The sequence below is a fragment of the Chlorocebus sabaeus genome, chromosome 14, assembly GCF_047675955.1.
Source record: "Chlorocebus sabaeus isolate Y175 chromosome 14, mChlSab1.0.hap1, whole genome shotgun sequence".
NCBI lineage: Eukaryota > Metazoa > Chordata > Mammalia > Primates > Cercopithecidae > Chlorocebus > Chlorocebus sabaeus.
In genome coordinates, this window is record NC_132917.1 from 46,919,076 (window position 1) to 46,941,211 (window position 22,136).

At 40.4% G+C, this 22,136-nt stretch overlaps 1 protein-coding gene across 1 annotated transcript in view; it reads right to left on the minus strand.

Moving 5' to 3' along the window:
* STPG4 (sperm-tail PG-rich repeat containing 4) overlaps positions 1–22,078 on the minus strand; it is a 61,971-nt gene extending 39,893 nt beyond the window's left edge. The window contains exons 1-4 of the mRNA XM_007970730.3: positions 18,248–22,078; positions 17,179–17,442; positions 14,948–15,007; positions 13,429–13,686 (exon numbers count right to left, since the gene is read on the minus strand). Coding sequence (XP_007968921.2) covers positions 13,429–13,686; positions 14,948–15,007; positions 17,179–17,259 — 399 coding nt within the window. The 5' untranslated portion in view covers positions 17,260–17,442; positions 18,248–22,078. The remainder of the gene's footprint in view (positions 1–13,428; positions 13,687–14,947; positions 15,008–17,178; positions 17,443–18,247) is intronic.
* Between the last annotated feature and the right edge of the window lie 58 nt (positions 22,079–22,136).

The window sequence follows — 22,136 nt, forward strand, 5'->3', positions numbered from 1 at the left end:
TTCTAGTTTACTGAGAATTATTTTCATAAATGCATGTTAAATATTCTCAAATGTTTTTTCTGCATCTATTGACATGATTATGTGACTTTTCTTTTTTAGCTGTTGATGTGATCAATTATTTGATTTTTAAAATATTGAGCCAGCATTGCATACCTGGGATAAATCTCACTTGGTTGCAATGTTATAATTTTTAATACATTGTTAGACTTAATTTACTATCATTTTGTTGAGGATTTTTACACCTATGTTCATGAGACATATTGGTCTGTAGTTTTCGTTTCTTGTAATGTCTTTGTCTGGTTTTAATATTATGATGACGCTGGCCTAATAGAATGAGTTAGGAGGTGTGTCCTCTGCCCTCTATCTTCTGAAAGGGATTAGTAAAGAATTGGCATAATTCTTTCCTTAAATGTTTGATAGAATTCACCTGTGAATGCATCTGGGCCTGGCAATGTCTATTTTGAAAGGTTATAATTACTGATTCAATTTAATAGATATAGGCCTATTGAGAGTCTATTTCTTTTCATGTGAGTTTTGGAAAATTCTATCTTTTAAGTAATTGGTTCATTTTATCTAGGTAATCAAATTTGTGAAATACGGTTATTCAGAATATTCCTTTACTATCCTTTTTAATGTCCATAGGATCTGTAGTGATGCCTCTTTTGTGTCTGATATTAGTCATTTGTGTTTTCTCTCTTTTTTGTTAGTTAGCCTAGATAGAGGCTTATCAATTTCATTATCTTTTCAAAGAACCAGTTTTGAGTTCCTTGATTTTCTCTATTGATTTTCTGTTTTCAATTTCAACAACTTCTGCTCTAATTTTTATTATTTCTTTTCTTTCACTTACTTTGGATTTAATTTACTCTTCTTTTTCTGGCTTCCTAAGGTGCAGACTTAGATGATTAATTTTTGGTCTTTCTTCTTTTCTAATACATGCATTAAATACTACAAATTTTCTTCTAAGCATTGCTTTTGCTACATCCCACAAATTTCGTTTTCACTTCCATTTAGTTCAAAGTATTTTAACATTTCTCTTCAGAGTTTTTCTAATAACACGGATCCATGTGTTATTTAGAGGTGTGTTGTTTAATCTCCACATATTTTGGGGTTTTCTAGTTATCTCTGTGTTCTTGATTTGTAGTTTAATCCTATTGTGGTCTGAGAGCAGACATTGTATAATTTCTACTCCTTTAAATTTGTTAAGGTTTTTTTTTTTTTTGGATATGGAGTCTTACTCTGTCACCCAGGCTGGAGTGCAGTGGTGTGATCTCAGCTCACTGCAACCTCCGCCTCCTGGGTTCAAGTGAGTCTCCTGCCTCAACCTCCCAAGTAGCTGAGATTACAAGCACTCACCACCATGCCTGGCTAATTTGTTTTTTTTGATGGAGTCTTGCTCTGTTACCAGGCTGGAGTGTAGTGGCACAATCTCAGCTCACTGCAACCTCCGACTCCCTGGTTCAAGAGATTCTCCTGTCTTGGCTTCCCCAGTAGCTGGGATTATAGGCACGTGCCACCATACCTAGCTAATTTTTGTATTTTTAGGAGAGACAGGGTTTCCCTATGTTGGCCAGGATGGTCTCGATCTCCTGACCTGTGATCTGCCTGCCTAGGCTTCCCAAAGTGCTGGGATTACAGGCATGAGCCACTGCACCTGGCCAATTATTTTGTATTTTTAGTAGAGATGGGGTTTCACCATGTTGACCATGCTGGTCTTAAACTCCTGACCTCAAGTGATTCACCTGCCTTGGCCTCCCAACGTGCTGGGATTACAGGCGTGAGCCACTGCTGCTAGCCCTGTTATGCTTTATGGCTCAGAATGTGATCTCTCTTGGTGAATGTTCCATGTGAGCTTGAAGAAATGTGTATTTTGCTGTTTTTGGATGAGGCAGTCTATAGATATAAATTATATCCTGTTGATTAAATGGTGCTGTTGAGTTCAACTATGTACTGACTGATTTTCTGCCTGCTGCATTTGTCCATTTCTGACAGAGGGGTATTTATATTGAAGCCATCTATTTCTCCTTGCAGTTCTATCAGTTATCGCCTCACATATTTTGATGATCTGTTGTTAGGCACATACACATTGCCAAATATAATTATATCTTCTTGTAGAGTTGACCCCTTTATTATGTAATGCCCCTTTTCATCCCTGATAACACTTCTTGCTTTGATGTCTGCTCTGTTTGAAACTAATATAGCTACTCCTGCTTTATTTTTTTTTTTCAATTTGAGAGCAGGTACTGTTTGTTTATTAACTGACCAGATTAGAAAAATAATCATGGTAGACACTTTCGTTCGTTCTTCTAATAAGCCTGTTGATCTGGTCCCCCCGTTGCCAGCATCTCCACTTCTACAAAATGGGTGGTCTTTTTCTTCATTCCGTCTTGTGGAGAGGATAATTTGAAGGGTCACAAGAAGTTATTTGCTTCTTTGAAGAATTTTCCAACAGTATAGATCTCATGAATCAGATCCTCCATGCAGATGATGCCATGTTTACCAAGAGATTGAGCAATCAAAGCATTATCTGTTAAAGCAATTTGCTTCTTACTGATTTTGCTATAACCATGCTTGTAGATTAATTCATTTACTGACTTCAGATTTGGGTACTCCTATGTGATATATGGTTATACAATCCTCAGCATGTTAACTGAAGCCTTGTTGAGCTCCACAAATGTTCCACTGAAGATTTGATGAAGGCAAAGAAGCTGCAACACCTTTTGGACCTTTGGGCTCACATCATTGATACCTCTGATCCTGATGACAAACGCCAATTTGGGTTCTGCAAGTACACAGGGGTTGCCAGCTTTTCTTGCCATTCTAACCATTTGAATTTCAGCTCTGTCCATCTGCCTATATTCCTTGTGATAGTGCTTTGCTTTTTCATAGATAAGCTTTCTCCTCACCTTTAAAAGTATCTTTTGGGCAAACTTCTTTCTCAGGTGCTTGACCTTCAGCTCTGTGAAATTCCTTCACTTTTTCTTAAGGGTTTCTGGCACAGCAGGAAACTTCTTCTCTTTGACACCCTCCATGGTTCCAGTCAGAAAAGAGGCTCCTGCTTCTTTTGATTAGCATTTGCGTAGTATATCTTTCTCCACACCCATTTACTTCTAATCTATATGTGTCTTTACTTTTTTTTTTTTTTTTTTTTTTTAATAGTGAATCACTCTGTTGCCCAGGCTGGAGTGCAGTGGTGCAATAGTGGCTCATTGCAGCCTCAAACTCCTGGGATCTAGCTATTCTCCCAGCTAAGTCTCCCAAGTAGCTGAGATTACAGGTGTGCCACCATGCCTGGCTAATTTTTAAGTATTTTGTGGAGACTGCGTCTTACTATGTTGCCCAGGCTGGTCTTGAATGCCTGGCCTCAAGGGATCCTCCTGCCTCAGCCTTCTGAAGTGCTAGGATTACAAGCATGAACTACCTCATCTGGTCGCTATGTGTCTTTACATTTAAAGTGGGTTTCTTGTAGACAGCATACAAGATTATGCTCTGACAATTTTGATTAACTCTGACAATCTGTCTTTTAATTGGTGGTTAGAACAATTAGCATTTGTGTAGTGTATCTTTCTCTACCCATTTACTTCTAAATCGCAGCCCACTGCACGCTCCACGTCCCGGGTTCAAGCAATTCTCCTGCCTCAGACTCCTGAGTAGCTGGGACTACAGGTGCCCACCATCAAGCCAGGCTAATTTTTGTATTTTTAGTAGAGATGGGGTTTCACTATGTTGGCCAAGCTGGTCTCAAACTCCTGACCCTGTGATTCGCTCGCCTTGGCCTCCCAAAATGCTGGGATTACAAGCGTGAGCCACACGGCACCCCGCTGTGGTATCAGTCTTTTTCATGTCTGTACCTCTCTCTGGTATAGACTCATGAAAATCTGTGACCATCTGTACTGTGAATTTCACAAGTTTTTCTCAGCTACCTCCTCACCCTTAGGTGGCACAGGATGACAAAAGCTGGCTGGAGTTGGGTATTGCCCTTCCCTCAGGTCAGTTAGGTCCTGATTGAATAGTTTTTCCTGAGGGCAGGCCTTGTTAATAAGAGAGTACCTGACATATTTCAAAATGGTTCCTTTTCCTCTCCTCTGCCAGCAGCAGGGGCAGGATTTTTCTCTATAAGAACCTGGGAGAGCTCCTGCAGGTAAACCTCAAAACATGTGAGGGTCCCCCTATGATTAGGTCCTCCTGGAGCTTTTAACTCTCAGATTTGCTAACACTTAGCCTCCAGCAATTCATCAGCTGTAGTTCAGGTATTCCTACCCCAGCCATGGTTGCTGCAGAAGTTGGTATATTCTGCCCTGGTAAATTGTAATTCTCTGTATCCTCCTGGCCATATTTCCAATTTTGGGGATAGTGTGCCCTGTGACCTCACTTCTCTTACAAGTCTAAAAGAATTGTTGATTTTTCAGTTTGTTTAGCTTTTAAATTGTTGTTAGGATGGAACTGCAAATTCCAAGCTATTTACATGGAGAACTGGAAACTGGAAGTCAGCAGCCAGAGGGCTGGCAGGTACAATATTTCCAGGTACTTTTTTTTTTTTTTTTAAGGCAGGGTCTTAGTCTATCAGGGAGTGTGGTGGCGTGATCTCGGCTCAGAGATATCCTCATCACAGCTATAAACACAGCTAACAAAGTCAGTGAGTTAACTGCCAGATTTTTCAACCTGTCTCTCAACTAATTCAAGGATGTATTTTGAACATATTCAAATGGATCCTTTGATTCATTCTCTAATTTAATGGGGTATCTTTCTAGCCTGGCTACCTCTTTTTGACCAAAAACAGATATAGGGGCAGGGAGGGAATAGAATTGCCAAATTTGTTTCATTTTACATGAGCTTCATCTTCCAAGGCAATGCTAAAGCTAACCTGGACAGAAACTTCAGACAATTTCAAATTTCATTTGCTTAATTGTGATTTTCATTGAAATATTCCCAACCTAGGAAGTAAATAAGAGATTTTTTTAAAATGGAACATTTTAAGAAAGAAAACAAGAGAACAAAAATGTTAGTTGGAAAAAATTTTGAGTTACTTACAAATGGGCATGATTGAAAGAGTATCATTTACACACTGAAAACAATATCAACAGAAAGAAAAAAATTAATAGTCTCCTTGCTCCCTATCTAACCTCTACTTTCCAAATGGAAACCACTGTTGGTGATTGTGAAAGTATTTCTCAGGGGGAAAAAATATGCATTTAACATCACATATATGTATATTTGTTTTCATTTATACAAACAGGATTATACTCTAAATATTGACTTGTACCTTCATTTTTTTTCATGTAGTAACAACTTAGAGATGCTTCCATATGAACACATATAGATTTACCTCATCTTCTTTTTTTTTTTTCCTGAGACAGAGTTTTGCTCTTGTTGCCCAGGCTGGAGTGCAATAGCACGATCTTGGCTCACTGCAACCTCCGCCTCCTGGGTTCAAATGATCTCCTGCCTTAGCCTCCTGGGTAGCTGGGATTACAGGCGCCTGCCACCACATGTGGCTAATTTTTTTATATTTTTAGTAGAGATGGGATTTCACTATTTTGGCCAGGCTGGTCTTAGGTGATCTACCTGCCTCGGCCTCCCAAAGTGCTGGGATTACAGGCATGAGCCACCATACCTGGCCAACCTCAACATTTTTAATGGTTGCACAGTATGTCATTTTTATGGGTGTATCATTATTTAACTGGCATTGCTGAGTTTAAGGCTATGTGCATTTAGAATGTTGCTAGGTTGCCAAATTGCCCTCTAAAATATTTGCACCAGTTTGTATTCATATAAACAACATATGAGAGTATCTGTTTCTGTATCCCCTTTGCCAATATTGGGTATCAATGTACAGTACTTATATAGTTGATCACCTGATATGCAAAAATTGTGCCTATTATTCCTCTGTAATTATTAGTTGAAGCCAAGCATTACTTTCTTTTTTAGTAATTGGTGTATCTCTTTGTGAATTGTCAGCTCATGCCCTTTGCTCATTTTTTGTTTGTTTGTTTGAGACGGAATCTCACATTGTCACCCAGGCTGGAGTGCAGTGGCGCGATCTTGGCTCACTGCAAGCTCCGCCTCCTGGATTCACGCCATTCTCCTGCATCAGCCTCCCAAACAGCTGGGACTACAGGCATGCGCCACCACGCCTGGCTAACTTGCTTTTGGATTTTTAGTAGAGTTGAGTTTTCACCGTGTTAGCCAAGATGGTCTTGATCTCATGACCTCATGATCTGCCCGCCTCGGCCTCCCAAAGTGCTGGGATTACATGCGTGAGCCACCATGCCTGACCACCCTTTGCTCATTTTTAACCAGAATATTTATTTTAATTGGATTGTAAAAGACCATGACTCATTTTCACCATTTGATGCAAGTGATAAAGCCAGTTAGTGATCAGCATTTTCTGGAAACTCCCTTGCATCTTCACAGTGGTAATACTCTACATTTTTTTGCATTGACCGACCTTGTTCAGTAATGATTCACTGGCTACAGGCTGAGACAGCATCATCATCTTCTCCCTGTCCCATTCATTGTAGATAGATTCTGGAACCATGCTCTGACTGGCACAGTTTAAACTGACTTCAGGTTGTCCTGAAGTAACCCTAGCATGTTGATTTCAAGTTTATACTTTAAACTCCTCCATGTAAATCATTAGATCCATGTTTCTAGTTGAAAATATAAATGATGCATTTCAAATGGTAATGGACTTCTACTCTGCAAAGTAGAGTTGCAGAATAGGACAACCTGTCTCTAGGACTTTGGGCAATGCATCTGGAAAGACACAGACTTCAATACATCCTTTCTTTAACAATTCCACTCTATGACTAGCCATAGGGGATGGTCGAATATATTAGGATATGTCCATATACAAGAACACTATGCAGCTATTAAAAATGATGTATAGACTGGACATGGTGGCTTACACTTGTCATCCCAGCACTTGGGGAGGCTGAGGCAGGAGGACTGCTTGAGTCCAGGAGTTTGAAACCAGCCTGGGTAACACAGTAAGACCCTGACTCTATAAAATAAATAAACAAATGTATAAATACATAAAAATAAATGATGTGTAAAGAATACATGATGGTATGAAAAAAATTCGTAATATATTTTAAAAAGAAGAAATTCTGGTTTCTGCAAATGACCTGCTAGGTTATTTATTTGGGCGATTAACCTTCCCACTGCTGCCAACTAGAAATGAAAGGTAAAATATTAAAAACAAACAAACTAAAGAGGTTTTTTGTTTTTTGAGAGAGAGTCTCGCTCTGTCGCCCAGGCTGGAGTGCAGTGTCTTGATCTCGGCTCACTGCAAGCTCTGCCTCCCGGGTTCAAGTGATTCTCCTGCCTCAGCCTCCCGAGTAGCTGGGACTACAAGCACCCGCCAACATGCCCGGCTAATTTTTTGTATTTTTATTAGAGACGGGGTTTCACTGTGTTAGCCAGGAAGGTCTTGATCTCTTGACCTCGTGATCCACCCGCCTTGGCCTCCCAAAGTGCTGGGATTACAGGCATGAGCCACCGTGCCTGGCTACAGAAGAGTGTTTAAAAAGATACGGAATTGCCAACAATATAGTAGGAAACTATATGATCCTAAACCAAAAGGCAACAAGAAGCCAAGAAGGTAAGTGGCCCAATTTTGTCTAGAGGATGTTTGCTGGTCCAGACTAAATTCAACAGAACGCAGCAGAGTTTAAAAGAACTTCAGAGCCCTGGAGGAATCCAGGGGTCAAAGCCTGGGCCTATTCATGATAAACGGAGGAAGGAGTCTAATGGGAGATACCCACTGGAATTTGAGACCCTAGAAGGGTAATTCCTGAAAGTAAACTCTCCCACTTCACTCCATTGCCAAGGGGACTGCAGAGAGTTGCCTTGGTACTAAGCAAGAATTGGGAAGGAGAAGAAACCCATCCCTGAGAGAGTATAACCATGGGCTGTCCCTTTCATGAATTCCAGCCCAAATTCACAATGCTAGGGTGATCCAAGAGGACATAAACACTGGATTTTGAGTTGTACCAGACTAGTAGCCCCCCTAAATATTAACAGAAGCAAAAGCAAACCTTAGGCCTTGGGGAATTCACAAAAATACATTTTCAAGAGTAATGAACAATACACAGTTAAAGACAATCACATACACATAAGAAAACAAAATGAGTAAGGCCCAGTCAGATTTCAGGTATTTGAATAATCATTAATTCATTCACAGATTCAACCAATATTAATCATCAGACACTGTTCTAGACAGTATAATAATGAGCAAAACAGATAAATATTCATGTACTCATGAAACTTCATTCATGGGAGAAGGCAGGTTAACAAATAATCAATGGAAAGTGCAAGTAAATTATATAGTACACTTGACAGCTATAGATGCCAAGAAAAAAATATAAGAGCCACACAGGGAAGATCTGAAGCACTGAATAGTAAATTTAAATGAGGCTCATTGAGAACATGACACTTGAACAAAGACTTGAAGAAGGACAGAGAGTAGGCCATCCAGGTATCTTGGATAAGAGTATCCCAGAAAAAGGGTACAGTGAAAATACCTTGAGGTTGGACCGTGAGTGGTAAGTTCAAGAGACAGCCAGAAGGACAAGTGGGTCAGGAAGAGAGTGACAGGGAGTAGTAAGACAAAGTCAAGAATGAAGACAGTTCACAATATCCCTGCTGGCCTTGCGAAAAACCACTCAGAGATCACACTCACTATCATATTGCTTTAACCTAGTGGTTCTGAACCAGGAGCATGGCAATGTCTAGAGACATTTTTGGTTGTTACAACTGGAAGAGTAGATTGCTAATGATACTTAATGAGTAGAGGCCAGGTGCTAAAATGCACAAAACAGTACCCCCCACCACCCAATCACAACAAAGATTTATCCTGCCTAAAATGTCAGCAGTGCCAAGCTTCACAAACCCAGGATTAAACATACCGATAGATAAATCAAAAAGGGAATTGACCACAGTGGCTCACTCCTGTCATCTCAGCACTTTGGGAGGCCAAGGCAGGGAGGACTGCTTGAGCCCAGGAGTTTGAGACCAGCCTGGGCAACATAGTGGGACCCCATCTCTACAGAAAGAAAAAAAAAAAAAAGAATTGGATATACAAGTTTGAAATCAAGAAAAAAATCTAGGTGGCAGATATAAATTTGGTAATCACCAACAAATAGATGGCGTTCATAACCTTGACTGAGACTGGATGAGATCACCATTCAGGGAATGAGCAGAGATGGAGCAGAGGTTTGAGTGCCTGGGGCACTCCAAGATGGAGATGAGGGAAGAGCAGAGATGGCAAAAAATGGCTGAGAAGAAAAACCAAAAATGAGGATGGGGGAGGAAGCGTAGGAGGTTTGAAAAGAGGGGAGAGTGGCTGGGTGCGTGACTCATGCCTGTAATCCCAGCACTTTGCGGGGATGAGGCGGGAGGATCACTGGAGCTCAGGAGTTTGAGACCAGCCTGGGCAACAAAATGAGACCGCCTCTTCTAAAAATTTAAAAAATTATCCAGGCATGGTAGCTGGTGCGTGCCTGTAGTCCCAGCTATTCAGAAAGCTGAGGGGGAGGATAGCTTGAGCCTGGGGAATTGAGGCTGCAGTGAGATATGATTGTGCCACTATACTGTAGCCTTGGTGACAGTGTTATAAATAAATAAATAAATAGGATATACAAGATAAAACCACCCAAGAGAATGGAAAAGTAAACAGACTAGAGAAGTCCATTCAGTGCCCATTAGAGGTGAAGAATTTAGCATCAGACCAGTCATGCAGCTACGTGGATGCAGGTACTAATACAAAGAGAGACGTAACCAGGGTTGTGGCTTTGCCAAACAAGTAAAAGATGAGCAGTTAGAGGCAAGGGAATTGACAGTGTATGCAGGGAATAACTATAATGATTAACTACGGGATTGGAGCTTTGCAAGGAAGAAGGGGGTTGAGACGTAGTGAAAAGGTGGGAGAATCAGTAGATTAGGATTGTAGCCTGCGGGGAATGGAGAAATTGTTAGGATTGGTATATTAGAGAGTGGGATTCATGTACAGATTGTAGAGTTGAAATTCTTGGTCTTGAAAAACATTTAAGGAGTGAGTGGCTGAGGTAGCAGAAAGTTCAAGAAACTGAGAAGCCAGGTTGTTGAAAGATCATCTACGTGTGTGTTGAAATTATTATATGAGTAGTGAAAAGAGTGATAGTGAGGGAAGGGGGCTAGTATCAAGGAATAAGGGGAGTAACCCAGGGGTCAGTGGAGGACTACAACACTAGTGAGAAAAGCAGGTCATAAAACTGTACATATGGAGAAGGTGGTCCCGTTTGTGTACATATATTCTACAATGTGAATATATTATTTATCTGTTAAGAAAAAGGTTATTAGAAAAATTACGGAGCCACCTCGAATCTTCTTTGAAAAGGGCCAAATATAGAAAAGTATATGCATGTACACACACACAATCAAATACCTATATATATATTCCTTTTTTTTTTTGAGACAGGGTCTTGCTCTGTTGCGCAGGCTGGAGGGCAGTGGCACAATCTCAACTCACTGTACCCTCCACCTCCAGGGTTCAAGCAATTCTCGTGCCTCAGCCTCCCAAGTAGCTGGGATTACAGGCCTGTGCCACACTGCCCAGCTAATTTTTTAATTTTTCTTATAGTAGAGATGGGGTTTCACCCTGCTGGCCAGGCTAGTCTCGAACTCCTGGCCTCAAGTGATCCACCTGTCTTGGCCTCCCAAAGTTCTGGGATTATAGGTGTGAGCCACTGCACATAGCCCATATATATATATGCTTAATAAGACTCTTCAGTAGGGGTGACAGGGTTGAAAAACTAACTATTTGGTACTAATAGTTAGCCACTCAGCACTTGGGTGATGGGATCGTACCCCAAACCTCAACATCATGGAATATACACGGGTAACAAACCTGCACATTCAAACCTGAATCTCAAATAGATTCAAACCTGAATCTAAAATAAAAGTTGAAAAAAAAATACAAAGGCTCTTCAGTGTAGATTCTCGAGTTGAGTTACATGCCTCAGAATAAAGATACTAAAAATAGTGAAAACTTACTTGCAAATAAAAAGCAGCCACTGAAAGATATAAAATGAATATTCTGTGAAAAATCATAAAATTTGAGAATGCTGTTCTAGCTTAATGAATAATAATATATACTATATCTACCCCAAATTCAAATTATTCTGAGTTCTGCTACTAAAATATTAGAATTTTGAATTTTACTGGTGAATAAACAATGTTTATCTTTCTCCTTGTGAACATATATATCTTTGAAATAGAAAATTAGAAAAACACTGAATCTTTCCAGTTTCTAGAGTTTAAACCTTTGTAGAAGGTGGAGAGGAAAGAAGAAAATAACAGAAAAACTATGTTTTCAGGGGGTTTTATCCATCCTCCTAAGTAAGCCAAATTCTTTTGGTCTTCTAAAATTTTTAGTTTTGAGTAACTCCAACCTTGTATGTTTTCTCCTTTCAACACTGGGCCTTTGGCTGATTTTCAGGGACTTGTACAAGTGAGAAGAGAGGAAGCAGAAAAGAAAATGTCAGAAGAGAATAAGAAAGAAAGACTCTGCATTTGAGATAACCAGAACAATTTCACACGTAGTCTGGTTACCTGGTAGCAAGCCATAAAGGTGCTAGTATAATTTACAGTTTGTATGCAACCACTGAAGCAAACAGGGTAAGATATACCCAATGAACACTTATCATTCTGTTCTGTTTCAAAGCTATAATTTGCAAAGTAGTAGAAAGGTTTGATTTGACATGTGTTCATCCTGCTGAAAAGTTTGTGTCCACTTTAGTAATTACAACCCTTTGTACTTAATTCAACCTCTGGCTGTAATACATTTCTCTCAGGTTATCACAATAATATTCTGATGAAGTTATGAAGATTGATACTATTATTCGCTTCTTTATAAATGGGAAATATTTATGCACAGAGAACTGAGACAAGTACCCAAAGTCCCAAGTTAACGAAGTCCAAGTCACAACTCTATCCCTTGAACAGACCGTGTTCCTGACATTTCCATGCCTTCAACAATGCTATACTCCTCCCTTGAAATACCTCCTTTGGATTCCATCTACCCAAACCCTGCCCCTCATTCAAGGTGAGGGGCACATGGTAGACTGGAAAGAGGACTAAATTTTGGTGCAGAAGCCCTCAGTAAAAAGTGCTGCTTCACCTACTTAAGTATTAGCAATGTGCCTTTGGACAAGTTACTTAGTCTCTACTCACCTTAGTTTTCTTGCATGTAAAATGAAGTTAATATCTGTTCTACCTATTTCAGAATGCTTAAGAAAGAAGCAATTAAGATAATATACATGGAAGCCCGTAGTAAACCATTAAGAGCCATGTATTATACATGGCTCTTCACTAATACATAAAAGACATATATTAGTGAAGGTCCAGTTAAGTTCTACTTAAGCCATGGAGCTTTCCAGCCTTTTAATCCAGCCTCCTTTGGCACTTGAACTCTCCTTTGGCATTTCCAGCTCCACTATTCATCTGCGCACTTGATAAACTTTGTCCTGTGTTGTTGCCTAAATACCTCCGGGTCAGGAACATCTTCCTTCCACAGAGCCTAGTGCAGGGCTGTGAGCTCAGTAGTGCTCTTTATTATCAATGCTACGAACGAACTGGTGGAGCTTAGAAGCTGACCCTCCTGGGACCAGTGCTCACTACTTTTCTTTTTTTTTTTTTTAATTAAAAAAAATATTTTTAGAGACAGCATGTCACTCTGTCACCCAGGCTGGGGTACAGTCGCATAATCATAGCTCACTGCAGCCTCAAACTCCCAGGCTCAAGGGATCCTCCTGCCCTGACTTCCCAAGTAGCTCATTTTTTTTTTTTTTTTTTTTTTTTTTTTTAAAGAGCTGAGGTCTTGTTATATTGCCCAGGCTGATGAACAACTCCTGGGCTCAAGTGATCCTCCTACCTCAGCTTCCATAGTAGTTGGGACCACAGGCATGTGCTACTACACCTGGCTATTTTTCTTTATTTTTTGTAGAGATGGGTCATTTCTAAGTTTTAAAAAGCTTCCCTGTAGAGTGTAGTTATATTTATGCTCTAATAAGGATATGCCCAGAGGGGCAGGGTTTTCTCTTTAAAAGAAGAGGGTTCACCACATATACTGCTTGAAGAGATCAGAGCATAGCCCAGTGACAGATAAGATCCTAGGGGCTCTCCAGGCTAGGGGAATCCCACCAAAGAGTTGCCCAAGAGGGAAACATTTCTCCCCATGTACTCCCCTTAGATTAAGAAGACGTTACAGGGAAAAATCTTGCTGGAAACATTTGCAAATCAGGCAGTCCTTGTTTGATTTCTATAGGAAATAAGACATCTTAAAAGTTTTCCATTTCTCCTGGGGGAAGATATACTCTATGTATAAAAATACTTTCCTCAGGGGCTCTTAGTAGCTTTCCCACACAAAGCAATCTGCTAGTAGCGCTTTACCTGATCTTTGTCAACTAGTGTGCTGGGGCTTGGCCGTGGTTTGTCTTTGAATGAGTAAGTAGCCGCTTGCTTCTTTAACAGGTCCAGGAAGTCAGGAGGCATATACTGCGGAAGATCATTTAGGACTGGATTGTTCCTTTGCACAAGAGGTGGTTTTTTCCTTCCTTCGTTTTTAAAATTGTAGGTTGTTATCACTGGATTTAACAGGGATTCTTCAATAAAAGTTTTCAAGTGGTAAGTGCCAGGTATAGGAGTATTCTGTGGAAAATTGACATCAGTTTTAAGATTCTATAAACACGTAACTTCTCCTAAAACACCACTCTTGGATGGGAAGCCCCCAGGTAACATTTCTCTTTGTTTTCAAGTTTAATGAAATTATATCAAATACAGTAAACACTCTTGACAGAAGAGTATTTCAAAATCATGATTATTTCCTTTCTGAAATAATTGCTGAATTATAGCAAATGGGTTAGAGTTGAAATTTAACTTTTTTTTTTTAAATATTTTTAGTAGAGACAGGGTTTCACCATGTTAGCTAGGATGGTCTAGATCTCCTGACCTCGTGATCTGCCCGCATTGGCCTCCCAAAGTGCTGGGATTACAGGCATGAGCCACCGTGCCCGGTCGAAATTTAACTTTTTAGAAGGCAACTTTGGTGATTCAACTTTGGGATTCAACCTTGACTATGAATCTCAGACCTCTAGTGAGACCACTCAGGATAGTTTCTTGGCTAACTAGAAACTATCCTACATCTGTTTAGCCAATACTATGTTTCTCTCTAGCCCTCAAGTGGGAAGCTAAAGGATAATGACATGAGACCAGGATAAACTGGCAGAGCATATGGCCTAGTTAGTCCAATAAGAGGTTTGGTACTTTCAAATTACAACCAGTGTGGCTGAATGTCCAGAACTGAACGTTTAGTCACTGCTGCTTTTGTGGCCATCTTTCCACTAAGCACTCAGCTCAGTTCTGCCATTAAAATTACTGCAATTCCAAGAAGGCTTTGACCCATGAAATCCCTCTATTATTGAAGGGCATTGACAGAAAATATGTCTGTAATATACAAATTCTCTGGAGAGGGGGATCTTCTGGTCATTTTTCTTCCATATATTACCATTTTGCTTTCACATCATATTGACCATATTAAGAACCATTTGCATAAGGTCTATACCATATAAAATAAAAACTGAAACCAAAACACCTTTCCAGAATGCATGCTTTTTTTGTTTTGCAATCTCACCCAGATCATAAGATCATAGGTTAGCCTTATCTAGATGTTCTGTAAAGCACCTAGATTTCTAGAATTGTTTAACTTTTCCAAGCTTCTATTGCATTCAAAATTAAGTTAGTTTCTCATTCATATGCTGACACTAAAATTTTAAGTATGAAATGAGGTCCATGCAGGTCTGAACAATTACTGTTTTCTTACAATTAAGTGTTAGTCTTAAAAGGCATAACGGATTAAAATATTAATGAAATAGGAATAATGTGAATAGGAAAGACTGAACAAGGTACATACTGTTAATGCTATTCTCCACCATCCTTCTCTTTCAAAAGAGGAAGTCTTTCGGGCTGGTTTCTATTAACAAACACAAAGTATGCTTATTCATTTGAGAGGTGATCCCTTGAAATTAAATATAAGTTATAAAACATTTGTTTGAAGAAATTCACACCCATACCCAACTGACAAGCCTTCATTAAAATAAAAGCTACATAATAATAAATTTGCCCATATTTCCTTAAATTGTTATTTTATGATCTTAAGTCCTTTCAAATAACTAAATTCCCTTCGATAAAATTAGAGTAATAAACATTTGCATCTCACAGAGATGTTGTACATATATTAAATGTGATGAAATGTGGTGTTCTTAGGAAGAAAAGAGTTGGGCTTGAAGCCAGACAGACTTAGGCTGGAACTCAGCTCTGCCACTTACCAGCTAGGTGCACTGGGTAAGTTACTCAACTCTCATGCTTCCTCACAGTAGTATAAAATTAAGGCACTACCAGAGTTGCCATGAGAATAAAGCATTGTATGCCAGATGTAGTGGCTCACACCTGTAATCCCAGCACTTTGGAAGGCCAACTTGGGTGGATCACTTGAGGCCAGGAGTTTAAGACCAGCCTGGCCAACATGGTAAAACCCTGTCTGTACTAAAAATACAAAAAAATTAGCTGGGCGTGCTGGCACATGCCTGTAATCCCTACTCAGAAGGCTGTAATCCCTACTCAGGAGGCTGAGGCACGAAAATCACTTGAACTTGGGAGGCACAGGTTGCAGTGGGCTGAGATCGTGTCACTGCAACTCCAGCCTGGGCGACAAAGCGAGAAGCCACCTCAGGGGAAAAAAAAAAGAGTAAGACATTGTACATATAAAGACTTGCATCTACAATCAGTGCTCAATAAATGTAGCTTTAATTTTTAACATCTCATCTGCCAAGTTAAGAAGCAGATTATTTTGGTATTCCTCAGTTTCCAAGGAAGCTGTTGTCTTCATATTTAGTACTGTATACCCATTCATCCATTATTATGTCATATTTATTTCAGCCCACTGTCCACAGAACACAACCATTTAGTATATTCCTTTTGTGCTGTTTGTCCTAGGTAAAATCATTAATATGTTGAGTTCCCCTTTTATTTATAATGCCTTTATTACTATAAAATATAGGTCGTCAAGCAAGACTGCATTAAAAGTAATAATCTAATCAGTAAAACTGATATAATTCATTCTTCCTGTCTAGTAACTTAAATCTACTGTACTTATGAGTACCACTGGGTTTTATTTTATTATGATATATGTGAATTTATCTAAAAAACATTGTCTCATGCACACTGCTAAAGCTGAGCTTCTTCCTTGATACTTCTTCGTTGAGATTTATGTTGAATCTTCTCTGTGGCACTTTATCATAGTCACAGAAATTAAACTTTCTCAGGCAGGTCAAGACAGGTCTCCCACCCCTACCCCAGAATAAGGAAAATGAGATGGGAAGGAGAGGGAAATAAACATGATCAATCTAATGGAAGACAATTGGCAGCTGCTGTTTTGTTTTGCCCAAGACAGGTGATCTAAATTCCACTTATCTACCATTTTAAATTCACTCTAAGGGGAAAGATAAAAGATTAGGTTAAACAACCCTCACCCACATTTATTTAAAAACGTAACAAAGGCCAGGCATGGCAGTGCACGCCTGTAAGCCCAGCTACGCGGGAGGCTGAGGCAGGAGAATCCCTTGAACCCGGGAGGTGGAGGTTGTAGTCAGCCGAGATCACACCGCTGCACTCCTGCCTGGGTGACAGATCGAGACTCCAAAAGAAAAATGTAGCAAAGGTAGCTTCAAATATTTTTATACATACTAAAGTAGGAGGCGGAGCAAAACGTGTCTAGTAAGACCACAGAAGGAAAAACCCAGTCTTCCAGCAGATGGAGCGGAGAGAGAAAGAAATCCAATCACCATACTAAACCAGTTGTCCAGTTTAATTAGTAGTGGGAAGAAGGGAAAAATACCGAAAACAAAGGGCGAAGGAGAAGAAAAAAGGAAGAAGCAAGGCGAAAAGAAATAAAACAAAGGAAATGTCCAGTAAAGACCAGGAAGGAAGGTCCGCAGGTGGAGACGTACGTGAGGGCAAGGAGAGAAGGGTAGGAAGAGGGAACCAGAAGGGCACGAAGGCCTGGGATTAGAGAGCGGTGGGAAAAGGGCAGCGGGCCTGGTGAGGGGAGCAGGAGCCAGGCCGGCAAGGGGCAGACGATCTTACCGAGGCTGTGATGAACGATTCTCCACGCACCAGGTCCTCCCTTGGTGTGGTGGAGGCGGTGGTGACGGCTGGCTGGTCCATGGTGGCCTCCTCTCTCCCTAGGCTGAGCCTGGCGTCCGGTTGCTAGGAGGCGGGTGTGGCCCGCGGGCTCCGCGCGCGCGCGCGCGCGCGCGCTGGGACCGCCAGATTTATCTTTAGTGCTGGGGGAAGGGAAGCGGGCACGCACTTTGAGGTCCCGCGCGAAGACCTGCGCAGAGGAAAACCCTAGAAAAGAGACGGTTACGAACGCATGTGAGAAGAAAATCTAGAGGGCTCTGGAGTTGCCAGAGAGCCCTCGGGTAAGGATCTGTGAAAAGGGAGGCTTGTTAAGGGCTTGAGCGTACCCACAATCTTCATCAGTTCCGTTCCAGTCCACCCCCAATCACACACCCCAGACAGGGAGGCAGTGTGCTTGGTAGGCATACTTACAGAAATCTGCCTTAGCACCCACTTTCTAAGGTTGTTTCTAAGCTCCTCCAAATAGAAACTCTGGGGCTGACTTCTCTTGTCTCTGACTTGCAGAGTGGAGTGAGCACAAGACACAGCGGGTTTCACTAGCTGTGAAACCACAGACCACCCCATTCTTCTCAGTATAGACCCTTTTTATTGTCAGCCTCTCTAAGCTGTACCTTCTTTTTAACCTAGGAACATTCTCACCTTTAAAAAAACACCCTCCGCAACCTTAATTTCATTTTATACAGTACCTACTGTATTCCAGGGACTTCACACACGTTATTTAATCTTCACACCAACCCTACAAAGTAGGTATTAGTCCCATTTTCTGGATGAGAAAACACAGGTTTCCTTGGACGTTTAGCACAGTTCACTCAGCATCACACACAAATGGCAGAACCAGAATTAAAATCCAAACCTGACTCTAGAGCTCCACTGCCCTATACCACGAAGTTTCTGCTTCCCTTTACAAACTTTCAAGAGTAATATGGACTCTTTTCTCACTTCCCATACTTTCCTAAAAACATCTTAATCTGGCCTGCACACAACTTTTAATTAAAATTGCACTTAAACTCACCAGTGATCCAAGTGCCAAATCCAATGGGGATTTTCAGCTCTTATGAAACTTGGCCTTCAATTTTCATTGCTGCATTGATTAATCCCTCATTCTTGAATCACTCTCCTCCCTTGACTACCAGGACTTGGACGCTGGTTGCATATGCTGACTTATTCTGTGCTTGTTTCCTTGTCTATAGAGAAGGGGTTAATAAAATTGGTACCTATCCACATAGGTTATAAAGAAGATTAACTTGAAATGTTTACAGCCATGTCTGGCACAATGCAGTCAGTAAATGTGAGTTGTCATTACCTTTAGGACAAAAGCAACATTTACAATCCAATCTCTCACTTTTCTCTTTTTTTTTTTGAAACGAAGTCTTACTGTGTTGCCCAGGCTGGAGTGCAGTGGTACAATCTCAGCTCACTGCAACCTCGGCTTCCAGAGTAGCTGGGACTACAGGCGCCCGCCACCACACCCAGCAAATTTTTGTATTTTTAGTAGAGACAGGGTTTCACCATATTGGTCAGGCTGGTCTTGAACTCCTGACCTCGCGATCCACCCACCTCAGCCCCCCAAATTATTGGGATTACAGGCATCAGCCACCACGCCCGGCCACTTCTCTCCCTTATTAGGATGGCATGCTCTGCTGTATCATGCTTACAAAAACCCCAAACATGCTATCTTCACATTTCTGTTTGTCTCCACATATGCTAGCTCTTCTGCATGAAATGCTATTCCTTTCTTTGACCACCTGGAAAATCTCAGGAGTCAACTTCTCTGAGTAGACCTCTAAGCCTAATCCGCCAAGTCCCAAAGGACCCCGTGACTATCATTGTTGGAAGATTCCTTTCATGACAAATCGTTTCTCCTCTAATTTTAAACACCCAAAACACGGGGTTGTTTTTGAATTGACCCCTTTGAACACAAGGACTAAAATATTTGTTGAATAAACCACTGACTGGTTTTCCCCTCTAAGTAAACCAAAGACTAGATTACAGCAATGCTTTTCAAAAACTGATATGCATACAAAATATCTGATGATCGTGTTTAAAAAGCAGATTGATTCCAATTCTGAGGCAGGACCTAAGATTCTGCTTTTCCAACAAGCTCCTGGGTGATTCTATGGGTGACTTTTTGAGGAGCAAGAGACTAGAGGACTTCTAGTTTCTTAAAATACTGGGATTCTAAATTCATTTAAGATAGCCTTAACAGGCACTAGGTTTATAATGAACAACTGAAATTAGAAAGCGAAGAGGCAATACCAAAGTTCTCACAAATGTTAAGAGATTAATCAAGTCCATTCCCTGTGCCTCATTTCATTTTCTTATTTTGGCTGAGCCTGTAAAACTGGCTCAGCAGACTAGGGACTGGTACCCTCGAGACTAAAAGAATATGAAAGGTACAGAGAAGTCCAGAAACCCATACAAGGTGTGACATTAGAGATGGGAACATCTAGATGAGAAAATAGTTTAAATATCTCAAAAATAGAAACAGCATGGGTCAATGACTTCAAGGACTATCAAAAAGCAGATTAAGCATGTAGGATAAACAAAATGTTCCTTTAAGAAAACATTGTCTTATATAGTATCACTAAGATTTATTTCCAGATTATCCTAAGTTTCAGAAAGGGGGAGAGACATTTCTCTTGAGAATACAAATCTATAAGAGCTCAACAGTGCCTGTTATGTATATCTTTAAAATTGTTGCCGTCTTCTAAAAATTTTAGGAAAATACGTTACACCAAGGGTCACATTTAACTGCAATAGTGATGGTTTATTGGGAGAATCATCTAAGAGCAAACATGCCAGACAGTATTATGGTTGGTACAATTAGCACAATCCTATTAATATAACACTAATAGTATGGTTAAACTTGAAGGTGGGGCTGGGCGCAGTGGCTCACACCTGTAATCCCAGCACTTTGGGAGGCCAAGGTGGGCGGATCACAAGGTCAGGAGTTCAAGACCAGCCTGGCCAACATAGTAAAACCCCGTCTCTTCTGAAAATACAAAAAATTAACCGGGTGTACTGGCAGGCACCTGTAATCCCAGCTACTCGGGAGGCTGACGCAGAATTGCTTCAACCCGGGAGGAGGAAGCTGCAGTGGGCTGAGATTGTGCCACTGCACTCCAGCCCAGACAACAGTGCGGGAGTCCATCTCAAAAAAAAAAAAAACTTGAAGGTGGTATCACAGTCCTTGTCTATAGAGAAGGGGTTAATAAAATTGGATTACAATAGGATTATGTTGTAGGAAGCACTGGAACTAAGATTTGAACCCAGCTCATTATGACCACAGCTAAATTATACAATCATTCTACACTTGTTTCCTGTAAAATCAAGATGCCAAGACTTCATGACTTTTGTAAAGATTTCAACAATAGAAGTGACCAATTATGACATACAAGAGCCCAAAAAATGTTTCTCCTACATTTGTTGTCCTTGTTATATATACCTTGATATCAATTTATATAAACCTCATTGTTGATACTGGAAAAACACCAATTGACTGCCCAAGTCCCTCATTTTTCAGGGTCATAACTGGTTTAATAGCATAATTAATGGAACACTTAATGCAAATGCCAAGGACAATGCTAAGTGCCTTTCATTATTTCACTTAACTTTTTAAAAAGCCCCACTCATAATCCCAGCACTTTGGATGAGGTGGGAGGATCACTTGAGCCCAGGAGTTCAAGACCAACCTGGGCAACATAATGAGTCCCTGTCTCTACAAAAAAAAAAAACAACCTTGTTTGGATTTCCTTTCGACAAAACTTACTACATCCAATTAAGGGGAGTACACATCTAAAATCTTCCTGTTTAACTGATTACCTGAGTTTCATGTGATACCATTAGGACTATCGGTGCCTATAACTTCCCTTGCTCTAAAACACACTAATAGTAGTATTAAAATAGTCAATGGGGCAGTAACCTGCCAAATAATGAATTACCCCTGGGAAATTAGACCTTGTGGCTATAATAACCAGGTAACAATTACACTCAATGTTTTAATCTTGGCTCTGGTTTGCTATGGAATCTTTCATTAAGCATTTAAAAGGTATTTTTAAAAAATAAAAACCCTGATAACCACCTTTGGAGTAGCTCAGATTATAGAGAAAGCAATGATAGAGGCCAGCAAAAACTAAAACTGGCGTAGTCATTGCCAATTTACTCCTAAAGACATCTTTTTTGTAAAATGTTACAGATGGGCAAGCTGAAAATTCTCATCTTATAGAATTAAAAAGCATAATGAATAAAATATTAGCTAATAGAAGTAAAAACTGTAAGGATGCTCACCCCAACTAGATTTGGTGTTTTTTTTTTAAACATGCAAACATTTAAAACATCATTGCACAGCTTAAGTCAACGTGGACAAATGCCAAAGTTGAAAAATATAAAGGTAGGAAACAGTAAATACCTTCTTTATGCCAATTCCCATGCTAGGTACACTTAAGTTTTTGAGTCTTTCATTTGAGCCTTTTGAAGTTGTCAAATACAATCTGGATAAAGAAACAAAACAAAAAACTTGCCCCTTTTTTCCCGTGACTGCCACCATCTTGTTCTGTGGGCACAGAGGGGACCCACAGGTGTTGTGGGCCTAACACAGTAGCACAATATGACAGGCATGGTGGTGGAGGAATGGGCATGCATGATGGCGGCCCCTAAAAAGTGACCACACTAAGCCAGCCCCACAGATCCCCATCTTTTCGGTCTTCCTCCTCCATCTCTCCTTAGTTACATACTCCTTATTTTGTTCCTCTTATTTTCTGTGCTACCCTCCCCCTCTTTTCTCACTTTTCCAATCCTTTTCTCCTTCCTTTCCCACCTTCACTATTTCTGCCACCCATCTCCATACACTTCCCCACACGAGAAAAAATTATCTAGATTATACCAAGGAGAAACCAATGCCA